The 20,603-nt window shown below is 40.2% G+C and overlaps 1 protein-coding gene across 1 annotated transcript in view; it reads left to right on the forward strand.

Moving 5' to 3' along the window:
* kifap3a (kinesin-associated protein 3a) overlaps positions 1-20,603 on the forward strand; it is a 224,633-nt gene that overhangs the window by 99,307 nt on the left and 104,723 nt on the right. Inside the window, exons 12-14 of the mRNA XM_080195689.1 lie at positions 12,150-12,258; positions 16,742-16,854; positions 20,343-20,508. Of these exons, the coding sequence (XP_080051815.1) occupies positions 12,150-12,258; positions 16,742-16,854; positions 20,343-20,508 (388 nt within the window). The remainder of the gene's footprint in view (positions 1-12,149; positions 12,259-16,741; positions 16,855-20,342; positions 20,509-20,603) is intronic.

The raw sequence follows: 20,603 nt of genomic DNA on the forward strand, positions 1-20,603 counted from the left end.
ATGCATCTGTCCAAAGCTAGCTAAGGACTTGAGTAAAAGTAGTTTCCAACTATTTGTTATTCTTTGCGATTGTAGCCTTGCCTTTACTTTTTTTTACATGATAAATTGGAAACAATAACAAGGTCAGTGCAGCTGCTATTTCTGATGATACAATTATATAAACTGCAATTGTGGACTCGTCGTCTTTCTAGCCTTGCACTTGTGGAAAACCTCAGTTGATTCTGCAATATTATTTATTGCAAAAACATTCCTATCTTCACTTTGGATCTTCTGGTGATTAAGTTGTCAGTAAATATTTAAATGCCTCCATGAACCTTAAACAAAAATGAAAAATTTCTCTTGTTCAAATTGGGAATTTTTAACTTTCCACAATGAGAAAACAACCTTTTGGGCATCAATAATATTGGACCCCCGTGCTGATAAAGACAAGCTCAGGTGATTTTGCTGGTTAATTCATCTTTTGGCAGATTGTATTATGATCTCCATCAAGCTGATTTGTAACTAGAATTCTCTGAGGTTTTTTTTCTTTTGTATGGCTTTCAGAGCCATTTTATTACTAAGTTTACTAAACAGTCTAATGCCCTGCTGGAGAGCAAGTGTACCTCTAGGATGTCACTCAAACTTGGCTTGGGACAAGATGTTATTATGTGCTCCCAAGGTTTGATCAGAGTTTCTGCAGTCGCAGCCAGGCAAGGTTTTGAGGTGTCACTTGTACATCAGGTAGCCACATCGGCTCAGTCAAGTCCATTTTTATTGGGGGTTATCCACCTGTTTCAAGGGAGATAGAAGCCTTGTTGCGATGTTGGGTTGGAGATGATGTATTTACTTAGAATGTTTTCTGCCCAAGCTTTCCTCCAGCTTTCACTGGAGATGCTTGATTTGCGCCCAGAGGAAGTTTTGTTGAGCCATATGATGATTTGGGAGTCTTGGAGATGTCTATTCGTGGAGAGGTCCAAGTTGTTGTTGTTAATACGGGTTATTTTTCTGACAGTTGCTGTTACCTGTCAAATGATATCTGAGAGGACTGGCAATCCTGAATTGAGTTGATCTCAGAGACCCAGAGGTCTCATTACTGAGTGAAATTTTGTGTTAGTGAGTTGGTATGATGACATGAAGTCCAAATGGGTGTATACTACTCCACTGTCAAGGAAACCAATATGCCAACAGTAGTATGAAGGATGGTGGGTTTTGTGCCCCAACTTATGTTATGGTGATGTTCACTCCTGTCTTGATTTTCACAGACTTTTGGAGGTGGTGATGTTAGGTTAGGGAGCAATTAAGGGCCACTCCAAGATAGATGGAAGGCAGGCTATGCTGTGCTTTCTTTCATAAAAGGTGAAATTTAGTGAGGTATGTGCCTTGCAATTTTCAAGGTGGAATGCGGAGACTATGTACTTGGCTGGGTTTGGTTGCCTATTCCGTTTGTAGAACATTTATAGGACACTTCCCTGTGGGAGAATGCTGTTCTTAGGGTACTGACCTTATCTTGAGGGTCAGCTTCCATCCTTCTGTTGCTCAAATTCCACAATAGCTGTACTAGTTCAGCACGTCAGCAGCAGGAACAGTTTGAACATGAATATACACAGTATCTTACACTGAGGAAAGATCTATGAAAATGGCTCCCGTCTTGAGCTTGTGATGAAAACCCCCATCTCATTGTTTATAGTAGTGGCAAAAGCTTGTTCACATCAACTGCAATGGGGTCCAATGTCAGCCTGTTCTTGGAGAAGAGATGAATTGGTAATAGGACTGATTCTTAAAAGAATGAGCTATTGGAGCTTTTAGGTTGTATCCAGTGAAATGGGTTTGTTGCTCCCAGGGTCACCTGGCTTTGACAGGACTACTGCCATCAGCTCAAGCCAGATTTGGGATGTGGTCGTTCTCCACCGTGACTGGAAAGAGTGCCTGTAGACATTGTATTGCCAATGGTCTAGGTTGGTGCAGGAAGTCTGGTGGGATACCATTCTTCCTGGCAGCTTTGCCCTTTTTTGTGGTTGCTAGACTGGCATCCAGTTCAATGAGGGTGAGGTTATTAACAGTGGGGAAAGACCCTGATAAGTCACCTTTGCTTATGGATTCTTTTAAATTAACACCCTGTTTACCGTTTATCAAGGGATTCCTTTGAGTTGGTCAGTAGTTTGGCACCAACAGGATTTGTGTTAAAAGGTGGGTTAGTGGCCTCTGTTGAGCTTGATGCCCCATCTTTCCTCAGGAGGTTTCAGGCCCAACAACTTGGATTCGTAAAGCCCATGGATTCCATGCACTCCAGTCGCTTTTATTGTCAGTGGTTGTTCAAAGTTTCAAGTAGTCCTGTGGTTGCTACTGGATCTCCAGTTTGTTGGTATTGTTAAGTGTGGCTCGCACCCAGGGCTCCAATAGGAGATGGACTGCAATCTGAAAGAGGGACTTTATTTTTGCTGAAGCTATAAGCAGGACCATGAATCGATTATATTGTTTTGTTGATGGAGAAGGAAGAGGGGGTGTGGTGGATGTTTTTCTCCGCCTTGACAGTAAATCCAGCCCTGTGGCAATTCCACGTTGACATTTTTTTGATGAGATGATACAGATTTTAGCTCCCATATGTCTAATAATGTGTTCATGTTGACTGTGGGGGACAGTTCAGGACAGGCATGCAGGGAAATTGTCAATATATGATGAACCAATGATGAGGTCAGTGTTATATACCCCCTCCCACTTTGATCGAAAGCTTGCAAAATGTTTATTGTCATACGCAAGCTGAATGTTTATTTATTCATGGGACAAAGGTGTTGTGCCTGGCCAGCATTTATTGCCCATCCCTAGTTGTCCTTGAGAAGGTGATAGTGAGCTGCATTCTTGAATTGCTGTAGTCCATGTGCTGTGGGTTGACTCACAATGTCGTTAGGGAGGGAATTTCAGGATTTTGACCTTTGACTGCAAAAAACAGCAATATATTTCCAAGTCAGGATGGTGAAAGGCTTGGAGAAGAACTTGCAAGTGATGGTGTTCCCATGTATCTCCTGGGCTTGTCTTTCCAGATGAAGTGGTTGTGTGTTTGGAAAGTGCTGGCTAAAGATCTTTGGTGAATTGCTGCAGTGTACCTTGTAGATAGGACACGCTGCTGCTACTGATTGTCGGTGGTGGAGGGAGTGGATGTTTGTAGATGTGGTGCCAACCATAGAACACCACAGCACAGAAACAGGCCTTTTGGCCCTTGGCTGTGCCAAACCATTTTTCTGCCTAGTCCCACTGACCTGCACCTGGGTCATATCCCTCCACACCACTCTCATCTATGTACCTGTCTAAGTTTTTCTTAAATGTTAAAAGTGAGCCCACGTTTACCACTTCATCTGGCAACTCATTCCACACTCCCACCACTCTGTGTGAAGAAGCCTCCCCTCCAATGTTCCCTTTAAACTTTTCCCCATTCACCCTTAACCCATGTCCTCTACTTTTGTTCTCCCCTAGCCTCAGTGGAAAAAGCCTGCAAAGCAGGTTGATTTGTCCTGGATGGTGTCAAGCTTCTTGAGTAGTGTTGAAGCTGTGCTCAGCCATGCAGGTGGAGAGTATTCCATCCTGACTTGTGCCTTGTAAATGGTGGATAGGCTGTGGGGAGTCGGGAGGCGAGTTACTCACCACAGTTTTCCTGGCCTCTGACCTGCTCTTGTAGCCACTGTGTTTATGCGGTGAGTCCAGTTGAGTTTCTGGTGAATGGTAACTCTGACATATTGACATTGCGATGGTAATACCATCGAATGTCAAAGGATGGTGGTTCGTGTCCCTTATTGGTGATGGCCATTGCCTGGCATTTGTGTGGCGTGAATGTTATTTGCCATTTGTCATTTGTCAGCCCACACCTGGATATTGTACAGATCTTGTTGCATTTGAACTTGAACTGCTTCCTTATCTGAGGAGTTGCGAATGGTGCTGAACATCATACAGTCATCAGTGAACATCTCCATCTCTGATCTTATGATGGAGGGAAGGTCATTTGATGTAACAGCTGAAGATGGTTGCGCTTAGGACACAACACAGCCTATCCACCATTTACAAGACATAAGTTAGGAGTGTGATGGAATATTCCCCACCTGCTTGGATGGGCACAGCTCCAACAATACTCAAGAAACTTGACACCATCCAGGACAAATCAACCCACTTGACTGGCAACACATCTACAAACATCCACTCCCTCCACCACCAACACTCAATAGCAGATATGTCCTGGAGCTGAGATGACTGACAATCACAACCATCTTCCTATGTACCAGGTATGACTCCCACCAGCAAAGAGTTTGCCCTCTGATGCCCATTGATTCCAGTTTTGCTAGGGCTCCTTGATGCCACATTCAGCCGAATGCAGCTTTGATGTCTGTCATTCTCATCTCATCTCTGGAATTCAGCTCTTTTGTCCATGTTTGAGTCCAGGCTGTAATGAGATCTAGAGCTGTGAGCCTGGCGAAACCCAAACTGGACATCACTGAGCAGGTGCTGCTTGATAGCACTGTTGATGACCCTTCCATCACTGGGAGAGCTTGGCGAGGGGAGCGGCTATTCGTCATTGCGGGATTTATAGAAATCGATTGCCAATCTTTCCAACTGGGGGAGGGGGTGTTTGCTGCCTCCGGGTTTGGGGGGGCCTGCCTCCAGGGAGGCCTGACCCTGGGTTGGGGGAGAATCGCTATTGCTGGTGGTGGGGCCTGGGCATCGGGGTGCTCTGGGATAGGGAGGGGGTCAGGGCTGGCCTGGGAATTGCTGTGCGGGCCACAATTGGGCCACGTGCGGTGCTGGAGGGGCAACACTGCAGGGGGATTGGGCTGGCCAGCAAATGGGAATTGAACAGTTTGGGGCCACTGCGCATGGGCAGAGCTCCTGAACTGTCAAATTCCGACGTGAATAGTGCGCACACCTGCTGCGCACCCCCCCCCCCCCCCCCGGGGTTTTTAAATGCGATTCATGACTGGGACCTCTGCATTGCACAGAATGCAGAGATTTGAGTGAAAAACTGAACTGTTAAATCTTTCGCGATCTGGAACAGTTTTCCTGCCAATTCAGCACTTTGGGAAAATAGCACCCCCCTGTGTGTGTGGAGTTGATGCTTGAACGTCTACTTAGGAATCCAGGGGACTAGAACCTCAGCAAACAAGATTAAAACCATGTGAGGTGGGTTGTTGTTCGTGCTTTCCGAGTTGGAACAACTTTTGAAGACAATTCCAATGTTAGATCTTCAGAGGTGAAGACTGGAATCCCTTGTGAGGAAAACAGAATTTCAGAGAATTTGATTTCTCATGGTGTTACTGATGTCTAGATGGTTTGTTGAGAAATCCATGTAATCTATCTTGGCTGCATCCATTGTTTTAATGTGCAATGTAGTGTTTTCAACCACAGTTTGCCTACTAATCCACATGTACATATACCATTCACAATTGAATGTGACACAATTGCAGAGCTTTGATCTTATCTGTTAGACAGAGCAAAGTGATTCTACATCTATTACATGCTGCTTTTGCTGTTCAGCACACGTGCAGTCCTGTATTGTAGCTTCACCAGGCTGCCAACTCATTTTTAGGTATGCTTGGTGCTGTTCTGACATGTTCTCCTACACTCTTCATTGATCCAGGGTTGATTATTTGACTTTGATGGTAATGGTAGAGCGAAGAATTTTCTAGGCCATGAAGTTTCAGATTGGAGTTGGATTTGAGTGTTCACAAGGTAATGGCTGTGGGAGAGGGAGATGCACTCAATTGAGTCTAATCCTGCCCTCATTCAACACACATACATGGAAGAATTCATTTAATAATAATTGAATGACCTCCCCTCCCTAGCTGAGAGGCATAGAAGGTGATTGTAGACCAACAGCCATTCAACATGTTATCAGTTAATTTCCACTTGGAAGTTGCAATGTTACAGTCGGTAATTTGGCCCAACCAGTCTGTGTTAGGAGACATAATACAGGTAGGACATCAAATCTGGATCCTTCTGGTCTCTTTCTCAGTTATGTGCTGGGCATAGAAGTAGCCATGCAGATAACTATTATTAAAACCATTATCCAGGCAGGAATGCTGGTGAAAACTTATTTTCAACCAAACCTCAGTAGTAATAGCACAGGTAATAAATGATATGTTTATGAATGTATGCCTTATTTATTACCTCTAGATTTGTCTATTTTAGTGCTATCCTGGCTTCTGTTCCATTTTCCATTCTCCATAAACTTCATTTTATTCAATACTCTGCTTTAAGATTTTTAAGCCTTCAGTTCCATTAGTTTTCCCATTTTTTCTTTGGAATACCTACTGTACTTTTGCCTCTTGATTTTCCACCATTCTTGGGATTTTTTTAATGTCTTCTCCTGTGAAGACTGATGCAAAATATTTGTTCAAAGCCCCTTCTATTTCCTCACTTCCCATGATTAATCTCCTAGTTTGATCCTCTAAGAGGCCAACACTTATTTTAGTTACTCTTTGTTTTATATACTTACAGAAGATTTTACTGCCTTTTTAATTTAAAGCCAACTTGCTCTCATACTCCAATTTCTTCTTCATCATTTTCTTTGTCATCCTTTGTTAGTTTCTAAAACTTTCCCAATTTTTTGGCTACCATTAATCTTCATAGCATTGAATGCCTTTTCTTCTAATTTGATACCATCCTTAACTTCTTTAGTTAGCACTTATGGTATCCTTATGGTAGATTCTGCTCAGTGGAATAAATCTTTGTTGAGTTATGAAATGTGTCCTTAAAGGTCTGTCACTGCTTCTCCACCATCTTCTCTTTTAACCTAGTTATCTAGTTCAACTTAGCCAATTCTGTCTTCGTATCTTGCAATTTGATGCTTTAAGTTTAGGACACCAGGGCCCTGATTTTACCGATACGGCTGCCCGAGACACTAGGCCAATGGGGAATGCTGTCTGCCCTGAGTTTGGGATGGCTGTGCCAGTAAAATCAAGGCCAAGATGTCCTAGGTCTCAAACTGAATGTGAAATTCTATCATATTACGATTGTTGTTACCCAGAGAATCCTTTATTGTGAGTTATTTAATTAATCCTTTTTCATCACACATTACCAGGTCCAAAGTAGCCTTCATTCGTAGTTCCAAAACACATTGTTCTGCGACCAAAGGAGAAAACGCTGGAAAATCTGAGCAGGTCTGGCAGCATCTGTAATGAGAGAAAAGAGTTGACATTTCGAGTCCAGATGACCCTTTGTCAAAGCTTTGAGATCATTTCTCACTATTATATGGATCGCATCTTTTACTAACAGAGCTGTCCCATACTTCCTTTTCTTTCTGTCTTTGTGAAGTGTCAAATACCCCTGAATATTTAGGCCCAGCCTTGGCCACCTTGCAACCACATCTCTGTAATGGCTATCATAATAAACTCATTTATTTCTAATGCGCTATCAGTTCATCCATCTTGTTATGAATCCTGTGTGCATTCAGATAAAAAGATTCAATTTTTGTCTTTTACCATTTTTGCTGACTCTTGACATTATTTGCTGGCGCATTCTTATATTTAATTGTTTTGTTCTTTCCTGTCACACTCTGTTTATCATCACCCACATTGCTACCTTGCAGTATTGTCTTGCCCTTTCTCTTGAACTTTACAAATTTCCCCTCACAAACTGCCCCCCCCCCCCACTTCCCCCCAACTCTTTTTCTTTATTTTTGTTTAAAGCTCCCCTTGGCCCTAGTTATATGATTTGCCAGTACTCTGCCCCAGCACAGTTCAGGTGAAGACCATCCTATTTCGCTCTCCAACAGGGCCTGTAAATCAAAATCCTTTTTTCCCACACCAATCTTTTAAGCCACGCATTCAACTTTCTGATCTTATTCATCCTATGCCAATTTGCTTGTGGCTCATTTTAGTAATCCAAAGACCATTACTTTTGTGGTTGTGCTTCTTAAATTTAGTCCCTAGGTGCTCATACTCCCTTAACAGAATCTCTTTCATAGTCTTACGTATGTTGTTGGTGTCTTGTGGACCACAACAACTGGATCATTTCCCTCCCACTACTGTGACACTGGGCAGGCAATGCAGCCCTGGGGAGTCAGTACTTGTGGCTGTAGAAAACCATATTTATCTCCTTAACTATACTGTCCCCCACTGCAACTACATTCCTTTTAACCCTCCCACTTCCAACTTGGATTTTCCCCTGCCTTATGGTGAGTTTGTTCACCCTCCCTGGAGCCCTTGCTCCCATCCATTGTGAGAATCTCAAATGTATTCATCAGTTGCAAGGGCTGAACCCCCTCTAGTGTTACCTTCTGGATCCTCATAACCGCCTCACTTGCAGTCACACCATCCTGTCCTTGATCAGCGACTAAATCTGAAGTATCTAGACTTAAAGGAAGTGACTGCTTCCTTAAATGTTCAGGTAACTTTCTTCCTCCCTAAAGCATCGCAGTGTCTGAAACTCGGACCCTACCCCATCAACTCAGGTTCCTTGAGCTGCTGACATTTTATTGCAGATATAGTTGCTGTAGATCACACTGGTGTCCACCAGGGCCCACACACTGGTGTCCACCAGGGCAGTAACACATCACCTTCCCTAATCTTCACTGTTTCGTTTCACAAATTATGTTTAGAAATATAACTGGATGAATATCTGTAGTAGTATAAAGCAGTTGAACTAATTAAGCTATAAATTTAATATAATGATTATCTCCCAGTCCAAGTTTAAACTACAGCCCTTGTTTATAGAGAAAAAAGAGCTTAAAACTGATCCATGACGCATCTTCCTGCTCACCTAATTGATGCTTCTGGATTTCAGTTCTCACATCCTGCTGCTACTCTCCAGTTCTCCCCCTCAAACTACTCCTTCCTTGTAAAAGATCACAACTACATTTCTTCCCTCACCTTCCAAATTCCCAAGCTTACACTGTCTCGAGGTGCAGCCAGTCACGAGCTGTGAGTTTTGTGCTTAAGTGCCATGTAAGCACAAGATTGTGATATACATAATTGTATCTGGCGTAAAGGAGCAGTTTGTTGATTTTGCACTACAACAATAATTTGTTCTTAGGAGTATTTTAATGGAGGAGAGAAAGAAAGGCAGACAGGTTTAGTGAGGAAATTAGAGTAAGATTGAGTCAATTTAGGTTAACAAGCATGGATAATGAGTGAATGGGACTTAGTACAAGTTAACAGGTAACAGAGCTTTGAATGAGCTCAAGTTTATGGAATGTGCAAGATTGAAGATTGCCGAGGAAAGTATTCAAATAGCCATATCTCAAGGTAACCAAGACATGGACAAGAATTTCAGCATGTTTGCTATTAAATTTCTTAATGTTGATCACAAGGAATCCATAGAATTGCACGTATTTGTTTATTAGAACCAATGAAAATAGATGCTTAAATATATTGTAGTGATGCAGTTTAAAAGCAGTTTTGCTTTGGAACAAAATCCTTGGCTTTCCAAGCTTTATAAATGCCATTGTTTTGATCTCCTTTGATCTCTCCTTTTTGTCGCATTAATGGAATGTTGCTAAGGGTCCTTTCATACAGTGCCCTTTGCTCTTTCAAGTCATTATCTGCTAAATTTCATAAGCTGCTTGATTGGTTCAAACAGTGAGTTTGAGAGTCATTGGTCAGGATAGTGATTCTAGAGGAAAGCAAGTTTTTTGCTGTAATCATTCAAAGATGTTGGAGGGGAAGGTGTGTGGATGTGGGGAGTGCAGAGAAGGCCTCTGGTTGCTGGTAAATAAGTGAAGTCAGGTGCCAGAGAGTCTAGACACAGTGATTTCAGCCAGGGACTATGGTATCTGATACTCAATATGGGAATTGTCTGAAGGAATACCACCGCTTCTTCACTTCAGATTCAACATCTAAATACCTTCCTGTTTAAAAAAAAAAGTGACTGATGACAATAAGCACATTTAAAAGAGGTATACTTTGTGCTAAAATCAATTGTTAGGGTAGTGACTAGGAAGCTCTTAATATAGGAAAAATCAATGAAGTTTTGAAACTATATTTACGCTTCAATTGCAGCCTTGGATTTGCAGCAATTACTGAAGTATAAATAGTGCACTATCATATTTGACCTCAATTGTAGATTGAAGTAACATTATCCACCATTTGATGTTGGAATGAACTTGTATTACAAAGTAGGTGATCAGGCAATCAACTTCTGCATCCAAAATAACGTGCAATTCTCCCCAAAAAAAGCTAAGCGTTGAATTTGCGTAAAAACTGATTTTTTTCAGCAGGAGTTTCAAAACAAACCTCCCACACTCTTAGCACTGCTGAGTGCACGAGTGTAAATCCATTCAAAAATCAATGGGCGGGTCCTATTCTTGCTGGAGAGGCCAGCAGCATAGCTCTGAGTGTGCCATCGTGCATGCACCGATCTGTCGGCAGTCAGATCGGCACATGCACAGTGGCCCCTGTCTGCCTGAATGCTGGCCAGCCTTGCAACCCCCGCATCACTGGCCATGTGATCTCTGCACAGCCTGATCGCTGGCCCCTTGGTCGTTAGCCATGATGCCCACCCCGGTGGCCCCGATGTCCTGACCCCCCCCCCCCCCCCCCACCACCCTGCTCCAATCACTGGCCTCCCTCTCTATCACTCAGCCTGACTACAGAGTAACAGCACGATCTTCCCATCCCACCCCCACAGATCGCCTCGCGCCCTTGACACTTTCCTATGCATGTTGGACAAGGTTCCCCTGGACTTTGGTACTTTGCCCCTTGGGCAGTGCTGGGGCTCAGGCTGGCATTGCCAAGGTGCTAATGTCCAGGAGGCACCCTACCTTGGAAGACGACCCTTTGGGGAGGCCTCAGTTGCCCCCACCTTCACTCTATTGGGGTTGGGCCGCCAGTTCCCTGCAAGAGGAGAGTTACACTAAACTCTGCTGGAATGAAATGCTTCTGGCAGGGGGGAGAGGCTGGCGGGTCTAGTGATTTCAGTTCCGGGCCCGCTAATAACATTTCAAGTATATTTAAATCAGTGTCTGCATATGTTGTGTAGCTCTGTGCTGATTTCTGCCACGGAGCTAAAGGCACTGGAACTCAGGCACTGGGAGACGCATGGAGGCCATGGTGCCCAGTGGGGAGACAGTGAAATGGTCTGCACTAGAGTCTCCTGGCCTGCTGTGCTACGAAACCAGCATGGTAGGATGGGAAAATCGCCCCCAATTTGTTTGGAAAATATTGTGAATTAAGCTTTACTAAAATGCTCATTCAATCATTCAATTTCTAATTAAATTCACAGCTTTTAAAAATCTGTTTTTCTGTTATTATCCTTATCCTCTTCTCCTCTGAAATCTCTAATTGTTGTTAGGCTGTGACTCCTCTGACACTGGCAGGATCTTGTGCAGTTTTTCACATATGATGCTAACTAGTGAGTACTGCAAGACTGGTTGACAATGGAAAGCTTCACTGACATGGCTCATGATACCTTGCTCAACTTCCAAAAGTGTACAGTTTATAGCAGGGGTCACTGGATTGGAAATTCTAGTTGTATTAGGAAGAGAGGATAAATATGCTAAAGCCAGTTACAGGACTGTAGTTGTGGTGGGGGTTCTTTAACTTCTACTAACCTGGTGTTCAACCTGAAACTGTCCGATCTGTATGACACAGCATTGTACCACACGTATTGACTGGAGTTGAAGGAAGTGATTTGGACAGTTGAGCTGGCCTATGTTTCATCACCAACCTATATGTCGCCAATGTCGCGTTTATGCAACCTATTTAAAAAGGGATACAATAATACTGCCAAGTTCAAGCAATAGTTTTATTAAAAATGAAACTTTATTACCTTTTTCACATTTAAATTCTATTTGAGAAGTTCTAGAAGGAAATTTTAACCTAACCTGCTTATTGGGAAATTGATGGGATTGTCCATTTTACTCCCCGCCACCCATTGTACTTTCCTTTGAAGTTAATGGACTGTAATATCAGGTAGATTTAAATGTCAGCCAATCTAATCCAGCCAGATTCCCCATTGGGTGGTTTGGGTTAAAGTTATCAGCAAATAGTTTACACAACGTTTGATAGCTATGTTATAGTTTTAAGGGTGGGTTGCAATTCATCTCAAAAGATGAGATACGAATTGTATTTCCTGATTTCTTAGTTTTAAGAAAGAACAACTGAGAATGTATTGTAGAATAAGGATTCAATAATGTTTGAACATTGAAGAGCAATTGCAGGAACTAATGCATTTGTGTGCTGTTCTGTTGACAGTTAATGAAGATGTTGTTTGAATGCCCTGAGGAGCACATTGACATGGAATTAATATCCTTTTGCATCAATCTAGCTTCCAACAAGAGAAATGCGCAACTGATCTGTGAAGGTAAGAATTTATCTGATATCTCCAGTGTTGTGGAATCCAAACTTTTATATCCAAATCAGAGAGACTTAATTTGTATTTCAGGCTCTCTTATTTATAATTATGACTTTTAAAAGTCAGGTGCTAATAGATAGAAATAGATTGAGAATGCAGATATACTACTTGTGTCACTGTGAAAAAGTTTACAATATTCAATTCTGAAGTGACAGCACAACTGAATTAAGGCCCTAAGCTGTCTCTTGGAATACAGTGGCTTGGGTCCTAATCGAGAGGATTCTTCACTGCAATGCCAAGTGGAGTGTAATGATATGATATCGAGATAGGCTTATTAAGAAGAGCCATTTGTATTCATAAACACTTTGTATGCTAGAGCAAGGCTTCTTTTTACCATATTTAAAGTGTGACTGTTACCATGTATGCCATTATAATACTGAATATTCACCGACAAATTTCACAGTGACTCTGAACTAGGTGTTTCTGTAGTGCTCAGTATGGTAGTGACTTTAACTGCAGCATTAATTTTTGAATCCAATCTCAATGTTGCATCGTTTTCAGTCATGGGCTGTGTATTATGGGTTTTGGGATTTTAGGCCATTGGCGTCAAGCTGTTTATGCTTTTTAATTGTTTTGAATATTTTAAATTGTGGTATGGAAGACCTAACTTTTTGAGGATGACCAACCCTTTGGGTCAGTTTAGCTGATAAAGTGCGTATTAACAGATTTTACATTTGTTAGTAGGTTGTAAACCCTTTTAATTTACTTTCTTAAATGTTTGAAGTTTAGGGAGTGACACTACACTGATGCTTGACTGATCGCACACTCTCTCATTTTGGGCAATATTTTTTGCATTTAATTGGGGAAGGTGTTGGTGGGTGTTGACCTGCCAGCCATCTTCTCGCCTCCACCCCAATTAAGTCAGTGACAGGCCCATGTTTGCCCTTCCTACCCTGCCGCCAGTTGAGGCCCTTAAGTGAGCAGTTTAATGCAACTGGTATTAAAGCAGGCTGCATGGGGAGTGTGACAAACAAACCGGTGGAAAAGGGGTGGGGGGGGTCGTCGTCCCTCATTTATTTGAATAGTGGATCCCCTCGCAGGCCAGCATTCAATGGAAAGCCCACCAATAGCTCGTTAGTTGCCTGATTGACCTGTAACTCAGCAGGCCACGCTCAAAAGAGGCAATGTAAATTTCTCTCTGGTTCTCCAGTAGATGGCTCAGAGACTACTGTCTCTAAATTTCCCCTTTGATTGTCAGGAAGACCATTGAATGTTTACAGTTCTTTTGCCTTGTTTGTCAAATATATCACAAATGATAAGTAATTTTGTCAAAAAAACTATATAATTTTTCATTCTATTAATATGGGTACAAGTTACTTATGTAAACCCTGATTCAAAAGGAATAGGAGGTTGACATGTTTTTTTGTTTTCACTGCAATATTGTAATTACGATTCTTATATTTAATACTATGCAAAACTAGTTGTCAAGACCATTTTTGTTGGGGAATTGCTTGTAATTTGTAAATAGTTTTTCACTGAGGCTTTATCTGAAAACTGAGAAACTGAAATCTTAGTTATACAAAGCATTCCTTGTGGTTTGTAGTGAGGTTTTTCTCTTGTATCAGTCCACCAGAAAATAAAGTAAACAAATGTATTTATTCATTAAAATTATATAATAGGCAGTGGAGACAAAATGAATAATGAGCTAAAAGACTGCATACTTTGAATCCTTTAATTTTAATTTATTTTTAAATTTTATTTTTAATTTGAACACAAGTGAATTGGTCACATTTTTATTTAAGAGTTTCACAATGTAGCTTATGAATAAATGTAAGTAGCATGTTTAACATAGCTTACAAGCATATTCGGACCTACACTCCAAACTAGCTGGATGGTTAAAATACACCAAGTTAGATATCAGTCGTGCTTACTAGCAATTGAAATTGGATGAAGACCATCAACATTCACAAGGATTTGTACCAGTATACATGCCTACCTTTTGAAGTCTAATCTGTCTATGCCATTTTCTAACCTAAAATAGAAAATATTACAAAGCATCCTGAATGTTGTGATTTATCTTGATGACGTTTTAAATCCAGGAGCCACACATGAAGAACACAGGGTGAACTTGGAGGAAGTTTTGAAATGTCTTTAAGAAGCAGGTGTTAGGCTGAAACAGGAGAAATGCACTTTACAAGAAGATAAAGTTACCTATTTTGGCTTTAGGGTGGATGCAAAAGGGTTGCACCCTTTGGAAGACGAAGTAAAAGCCATAAGAGATTCCACAGCCAATAAATGTCTCTGAATTGAAATCATTTTTCAGAATGGTGAACTATTATGGTATGTTTGTACAAAGTGCATCTGCCACCTTAGCTTCACTCCACCAGTTGTTAAAGAAACATTAATGTTGGAGTTGAGGAAAAGACCAAAAAGAGGCATTCATAAAAATTAAGTGGGCTGTGCTGTCATCAGCATTATTGGTGTACTACAATCCAATCAAGTCCTTGGTAACTTGTGATGCACCATCATATGGAGTGGGAGCAGTTTTGTCCCACAGAATGCCTAATGGGCTAATTGGCAGAAAGGCCAATTGCCCTTCCCTCAAGATAAGGAAAGCCTGGCGGTTATATATGCAGTCAAAAAGTTTCATCAGTACATTTATGGCTGGCATTTTACAATAGCTTTGGACCACAAGCCTTTTGTTGGGCTTATTGTGAAAAGATAAGCTGTGCCACCAATAGCTTCAGCACGAGTGCAAAGGCTGTCTTATTTGCTGCATAGAATTATACTTTTAAGCATCGTCCAGAGACACACATTTCAAATATAGATGTGCTCAGCACATTGTCCTTGCAACAGACAGTGGCATCACCACCAATTCAGCAAGAGATAGTACTGGCACTGCATATGATAAAGTCATTTCTGGTCTCAGCAAAGCATGTTAGGATGTGGACAGAAAGAACCAGCATTATCGAAGGTGAAGAAAATGGTCATGCAAGTGTGGTGATATGAGAAGTCAGAGCTGCTTAAGTCATGCCAGCAAAGGAGAATGGAAATAATCTGTGAAGGTGGGGGGTTGGTGGTGTGTGGGGTGAGGAGGTGGTGATGGTTAGGATTATAGTCCTGCCCCATGGAAAGCAATTCTTGTTGCAAGAATTCCATGACTCAGCTGGGTCAAGGCAACATGAAAGTACTAGCCAGGAGTTATGTTTAGTGGCTGGGTCTTGATAGAGAAATAGAAAGGATGGTTAGACAATACTCTGTTGTCACGCTCAACAGGATTTGCTGGTGCCAGTTGATTTGCTTGGAAATGATGAGGGAGACCTGGGTAAGAATATGTATTGATTTTGCAGGACCATTTATAGAGCATAAGTTTCTAATAGTAGTGGATTCGCACTCAAAGTGGCTGGATGTCCAATTGTTGACAACCGTGATGACTGCTGCACCATTGATGGTATTCTGGAGGTCTTAGTATCAGAAAACAGCACTGACTCTATGGAAGAGGAATGTCAGATATTTGTAAAATCAAATAGCATTCACCAAGTTATGTCAGCACCTTACTACCCAGCCTCAAAAAGGTTAGTGGAAGATGCTGTGCAAAATTTCAAGGTGTCAATGAAGAAACAAATCAATAGGCCTCCTCCCTTAATTTATTCTGTCTGACCCTGTTTGTAGATATAGTTATTTGTTCATTGGCAATAAAGCTTTTGTTCTTAAGTCTCATCAAGTTGCCCTCAATTTACTGCAGGAGGCCAGTCAGATGTGCATTGGGAAATAACAAAACGTAGATGAGGGATTTTAGTTGTAGATAAGCTAAGACAAAGGTGCAGTTGGATGTTCATTGGGGATGGTGGAGATATGTGGCAGGAAATTGATCTTGGGATCAAGTATAACAAAAATTGTAAACAGCTTTGGAAACATTATTTATAATTAGTAAAACTTGCAATCATATCACCAGTTGTGACCTTTCGTTCTATGGACTTACGGCATCTGTTGCTTTTAAGTTAAATTTAAGCACACTGAAACAGTATCGTAATGCTGCATGAGTGTACAGACATCAGTAATGAGACTGCTTTGAACAAGTAATCTGTAACTTGAACTATGCCTTGTCAGGATTATTTTAATATAGTTGGAGTCCCATGTATTCTTCCACAGTATGTTTTCTGTGTGTGTAATCCTTGCTGCTTTGATACTGTTAGACAATCAGTATGAAATTTCATTTACAACAAATGTGATATTCCTGTGCAAGAAACTTCATGTTTTTAAATAATTTCCATGTTAGTTTCTATTTCTACTCACATTCATTTTTAAATCAATAGAATTAACACTTATAATCCCTTGATTTGAGATGCAGTCATTCCTGTTTACTTATAATACTAAATAATTGACATGAAAAGTAGTAAAATAGGAGTGCTAAATGGGTATGTGTCTAATCATATTATTCTGCTGAGAAAATTGACTCAACATGGCTGATGTTGAACATTATATGTTTTAGGAAATGGCTTGAAAATGCTAATGAAACGGGCTTTCAAATTCAAGGATTCACTATTGATGAAAATGATAAGGAATGTTTCTCAGCATGAAGGTCAAACCAAAAATCAATTTATTGTAAGTACTGTAGAATGATTTATCTTGTTATAAGTAGCATAGAGTGATTTACCTGGAATGATTAGGTCATTGCTTGTTTTTTTTTGGGTAAATGTGTGTTAACACAAATTTACTTAGTGATTGTCTTGATCGCTTGTTACAGGGAGCTCTTTTTTCTCAAAAGCACAAATTTAGCAATGCTCGCTTCTGTCATACCGTTGTTTCAAATTCATTTTGATCATAAGGATCCAAATTCTTTATTGTCAGACATTATCTTTAGTTTGTCTGTGGTCCCTGTGTAAGAGGGTAATGGCCCCTCAGAATGAGGGGACGTAGTTTATCTGAATTGCTTCTCCTTTGACTGTTACATAATTGGATTCTATGGCTCTCTGTTAATTTCACCTTCCAAGAAAATGTCTTTTCTGAATTGCCCTCTGTATGGAGCACACTACCACACAAAAAATGATCGCATCCCCAACGTCTTACTAATCTCAAAAATAAATTACCCACTTCAAAAAACAGGCAGATCTGTAATGCTTTATAATTAACCTGAGCCAGAATTATGGTTTGGTTATATTGTGCCATTGTAACGATGAAGATGTGAAAGAGATGTGTATGGATCATGATAAGCATGCATAAGATGCTCTTCATGAAGACAAATAACCCAAAGTTTATGATTTTAAACTTCAAACGATTTAACCGTTGAATATAATGTAGAATGACTGCACTCGTTTTGTAATAGTTTGGGAAAAATTAGACTTAGCCAGTCTATAATATAGCAAAATTTGTTCTTTTAATACATTAGTTTGTACACATTTATTTTGAATGGATTAAGGAAAGTCCAAAACAAGGTGGCAGGTTTGTTACAGCTTAGTTAAAGTGTGCAGTGGTTATATTAATTAGCATTTTTCTAAATCACCTGATGCAGCAACTGACTGCACTTGAAAATAGCACAATCTAAGCTGAGTTTTGCCACCTTCAAGTCTTTCTTTTAATGCAAATGATGATTAGCCAATTTTAAGATCCAATGCTGACCAAAGACTTTTTAACACAGTTTATCCTATTCATCCTTAATCTAGATCATGGAATCAATTAGCCTTAACAAAGAACAGTATCCTATTATCTCTCTCTTTGTTATTCACTGTTATTCTCATAAATTGAAACCTCCATCTATCAATCTTCTGATCCATATCCATTTATAATATGCCCTCTAGGAACAAAAATATATTCAACTACTTTTTAAAAAATTGCCTATTATGATTATATCAGCACATTAATCAACAGTTTATTCCATATTCAACTGTTCCCTTGAATAAGGAATGATGGATTCTTAATTTTGAAAATAAAGATCAAAAATTATGTTTTCCAAATTTTGGATTCCCCCTCGCTGTCCCGTGCTTAAATATTTTCACTTTGTCTTTGTACCATCTCTGGTCCAAGCAGTATTAGCCTTAAACAGTTAGTTGCAATTAAATGAGCTATCTATTGCCTGTTTACCCATGAATTAATTTGTTGATACTAAGATTGTCTTCTGACCTATCCCATTCTTTGTTATTTAGAATGACTTTGATAAATTGCAGGAACTCTGAAGGGATGGGGAGCGGGGGGGGGCTGCAAATTTGTACCTTTTATGCGGTTTTGTTTTGAATTCTATAGTGTTGGTTAAATGAAATTGAACTATAAATAAAGTTTTAATAACTTAATATTGGATGATTGACTTGTTTGTAATTGCAGAATCTAATGCAATATGTTTTAAGCACCTGGTTTAATGAAATAAAGTGTGATGTGAAAAATGTATGCCACTGTTAATGTGCCAATCAGATAGCAAATTCAGGAGAAACAGATACGCCATGAGTTGCAAATATGTGGAGCTTCATAGTTAATTACATCTCTCGGTAAGCTTTGTACAAATGGGATCTCACTCTTAGCTGTTCTGTAAGCTTTAAGAATGCGCTAGATTTACATATTAATTGTTCATTAAACTTGCTGCAGGAAGGTAACTTCATTAAAAAGATACTTGCGTCATTAATTAAGTGTTGGCTATTGCAATTCCAATCAATCTCTCTGATTTGGAGAAGGGTTATTTAAACTGTGGATCTTATTCCTTCAGGTAACTTGATCATCAAGATTTCAGAAATGTCAAATTTAAACTTTTTAGATTTTTTTTCCTTACTTAGCTTTCTGTCTTTCTCTCAATTAAACCTTTTTCTCTTTGTTTTCTCTTTCTGTCTTGATTTGACATTGAATTCACTCTCCTCTGTTATTCTTAGTACTTAAATTTAACAGTGAGGAGATAAGCTGTTGGTCCCATTGTTCACTGAGTTCTCAGATATCCTGTTGCCTATGCCACACCATTATCAGTTAGTATTTTCAGTAACTTAAGATGAAAAATTAATTTTGAACTCAAGGGTAAAGATGAAATGTAAGAGGGCACATGACTGCTTGCAGTTGGTATGTGCTGTTTTGATTTTCAAGCCTAACATCTGGAACATCATGAAAGCACCAGTTTTCAGATTTGTAATGTTATCTCTACTTCTGTCTGGTCGACACTTTGATGCTTTCCGTCTCCTCTGCAACACTGTCCATAGCATCATTCTGAATGCCATCCATGTCCAAGTACCCAGAACTCTGCTTTCTGAATCCTGTCTTTTTTGACATTTGTTTATTATCCATTTCTCATTAGCATTGAATTAATTGTTTCCCCCATACATGTATTAATTCTATTTCCATTCTATCTCTGTAGTTTCCTTTAGTCCGATGTTTCAGCTCACACCTTGTCTGACATATGGATAGCTCTTTCTTTTTTGTTGTTATTCGTGGTAGAATGTTTAGACGTCACCCTGCACTCTGAAATTCTCTTATGAAACATTTTCACCTTACCATACGTCTAACCATCTCCTAAAGTCATCTTAAAGTCTATTTCTTTAATTGTGCCTCAGTCACTTATTCTAACTTTCCTAAAACTCCTATCATTATTGTACTAATTTGAGACAATGAGATTTGATTGATGGCTATGATCAGATTGGTCATAGGGATCATAGTGGGATTACATAGTCAGCTTTTACTATAAGAACATAAGAAATAGGAGCAGGAGTAGGCCATCCAGCCCTTCGAGCCTGCCCCGCCATTCAATAAGATCATGGCTGATCTGTCGCTGCTCAGTTCCACTTTACCGCCCTCTCCCCATAACCCTTAATCCCCTCTCCTATCAAAAACCCATCAACTATTAAAATTATTAAAAATCCTACAGCATAAGGAAGCCAGAGTTTGTTCTGTAATTTACAGCAGTGACATTAAAAGTGATTGGTTACTTTGCATTTCAATTCACAGTATGTTCTGGTAAATTTGTTGTTTTTTAGCAATTACTCCCTTATTTACGATTTGAAATGTTCTCGCAGATGTCTGTGCCCTTGGTTAGGCCAATATTTAATGTGTAATTTTTAACTGTGCAGATCCAGGTTCTTCAAGGACAAAGTAAAATTAAACATAAATACTTCATTGTCTTTCAGGATTATGTCGGGGACCTGGCAGCTCAGATCAATAAGAATGAAGCTGAAGAATTTGTTATAGAGTGTCTTGGAACACTTGCTAACCTTACAGTTCCAGATCTAGACTGGGAGCTTGTTCTGAAGGAGTACAATTTGGTTCCGTTTCTTAAGGACAAATTGAAACCAGGTTTGTTGAAGGGATGGATTTTAGAACGTAAGAACATAAGAAATAGGAGCAGGAGTAGGCCATCTAGCCCTTCGAGCCTGCCCCGCCATTCAGTA

The sequence above is a fragment of the Carcharhinus amblyrhynchos genome, chromosome 9, assembly GCF_965287045.1.
Source record: "Carcharhinus amblyrhynchos chromosome 9, sCarAmb.v2.hapA, whole genome shotgun sequence".
In the NCBI taxonomy this organism is placed as follows: Eukaryota; Metazoa; Chordata; class Chondrichthyes; order Carcharhiniformes; family Carcharhinidae; genus Carcharhinus; species Carcharhinus amblyrhynchos.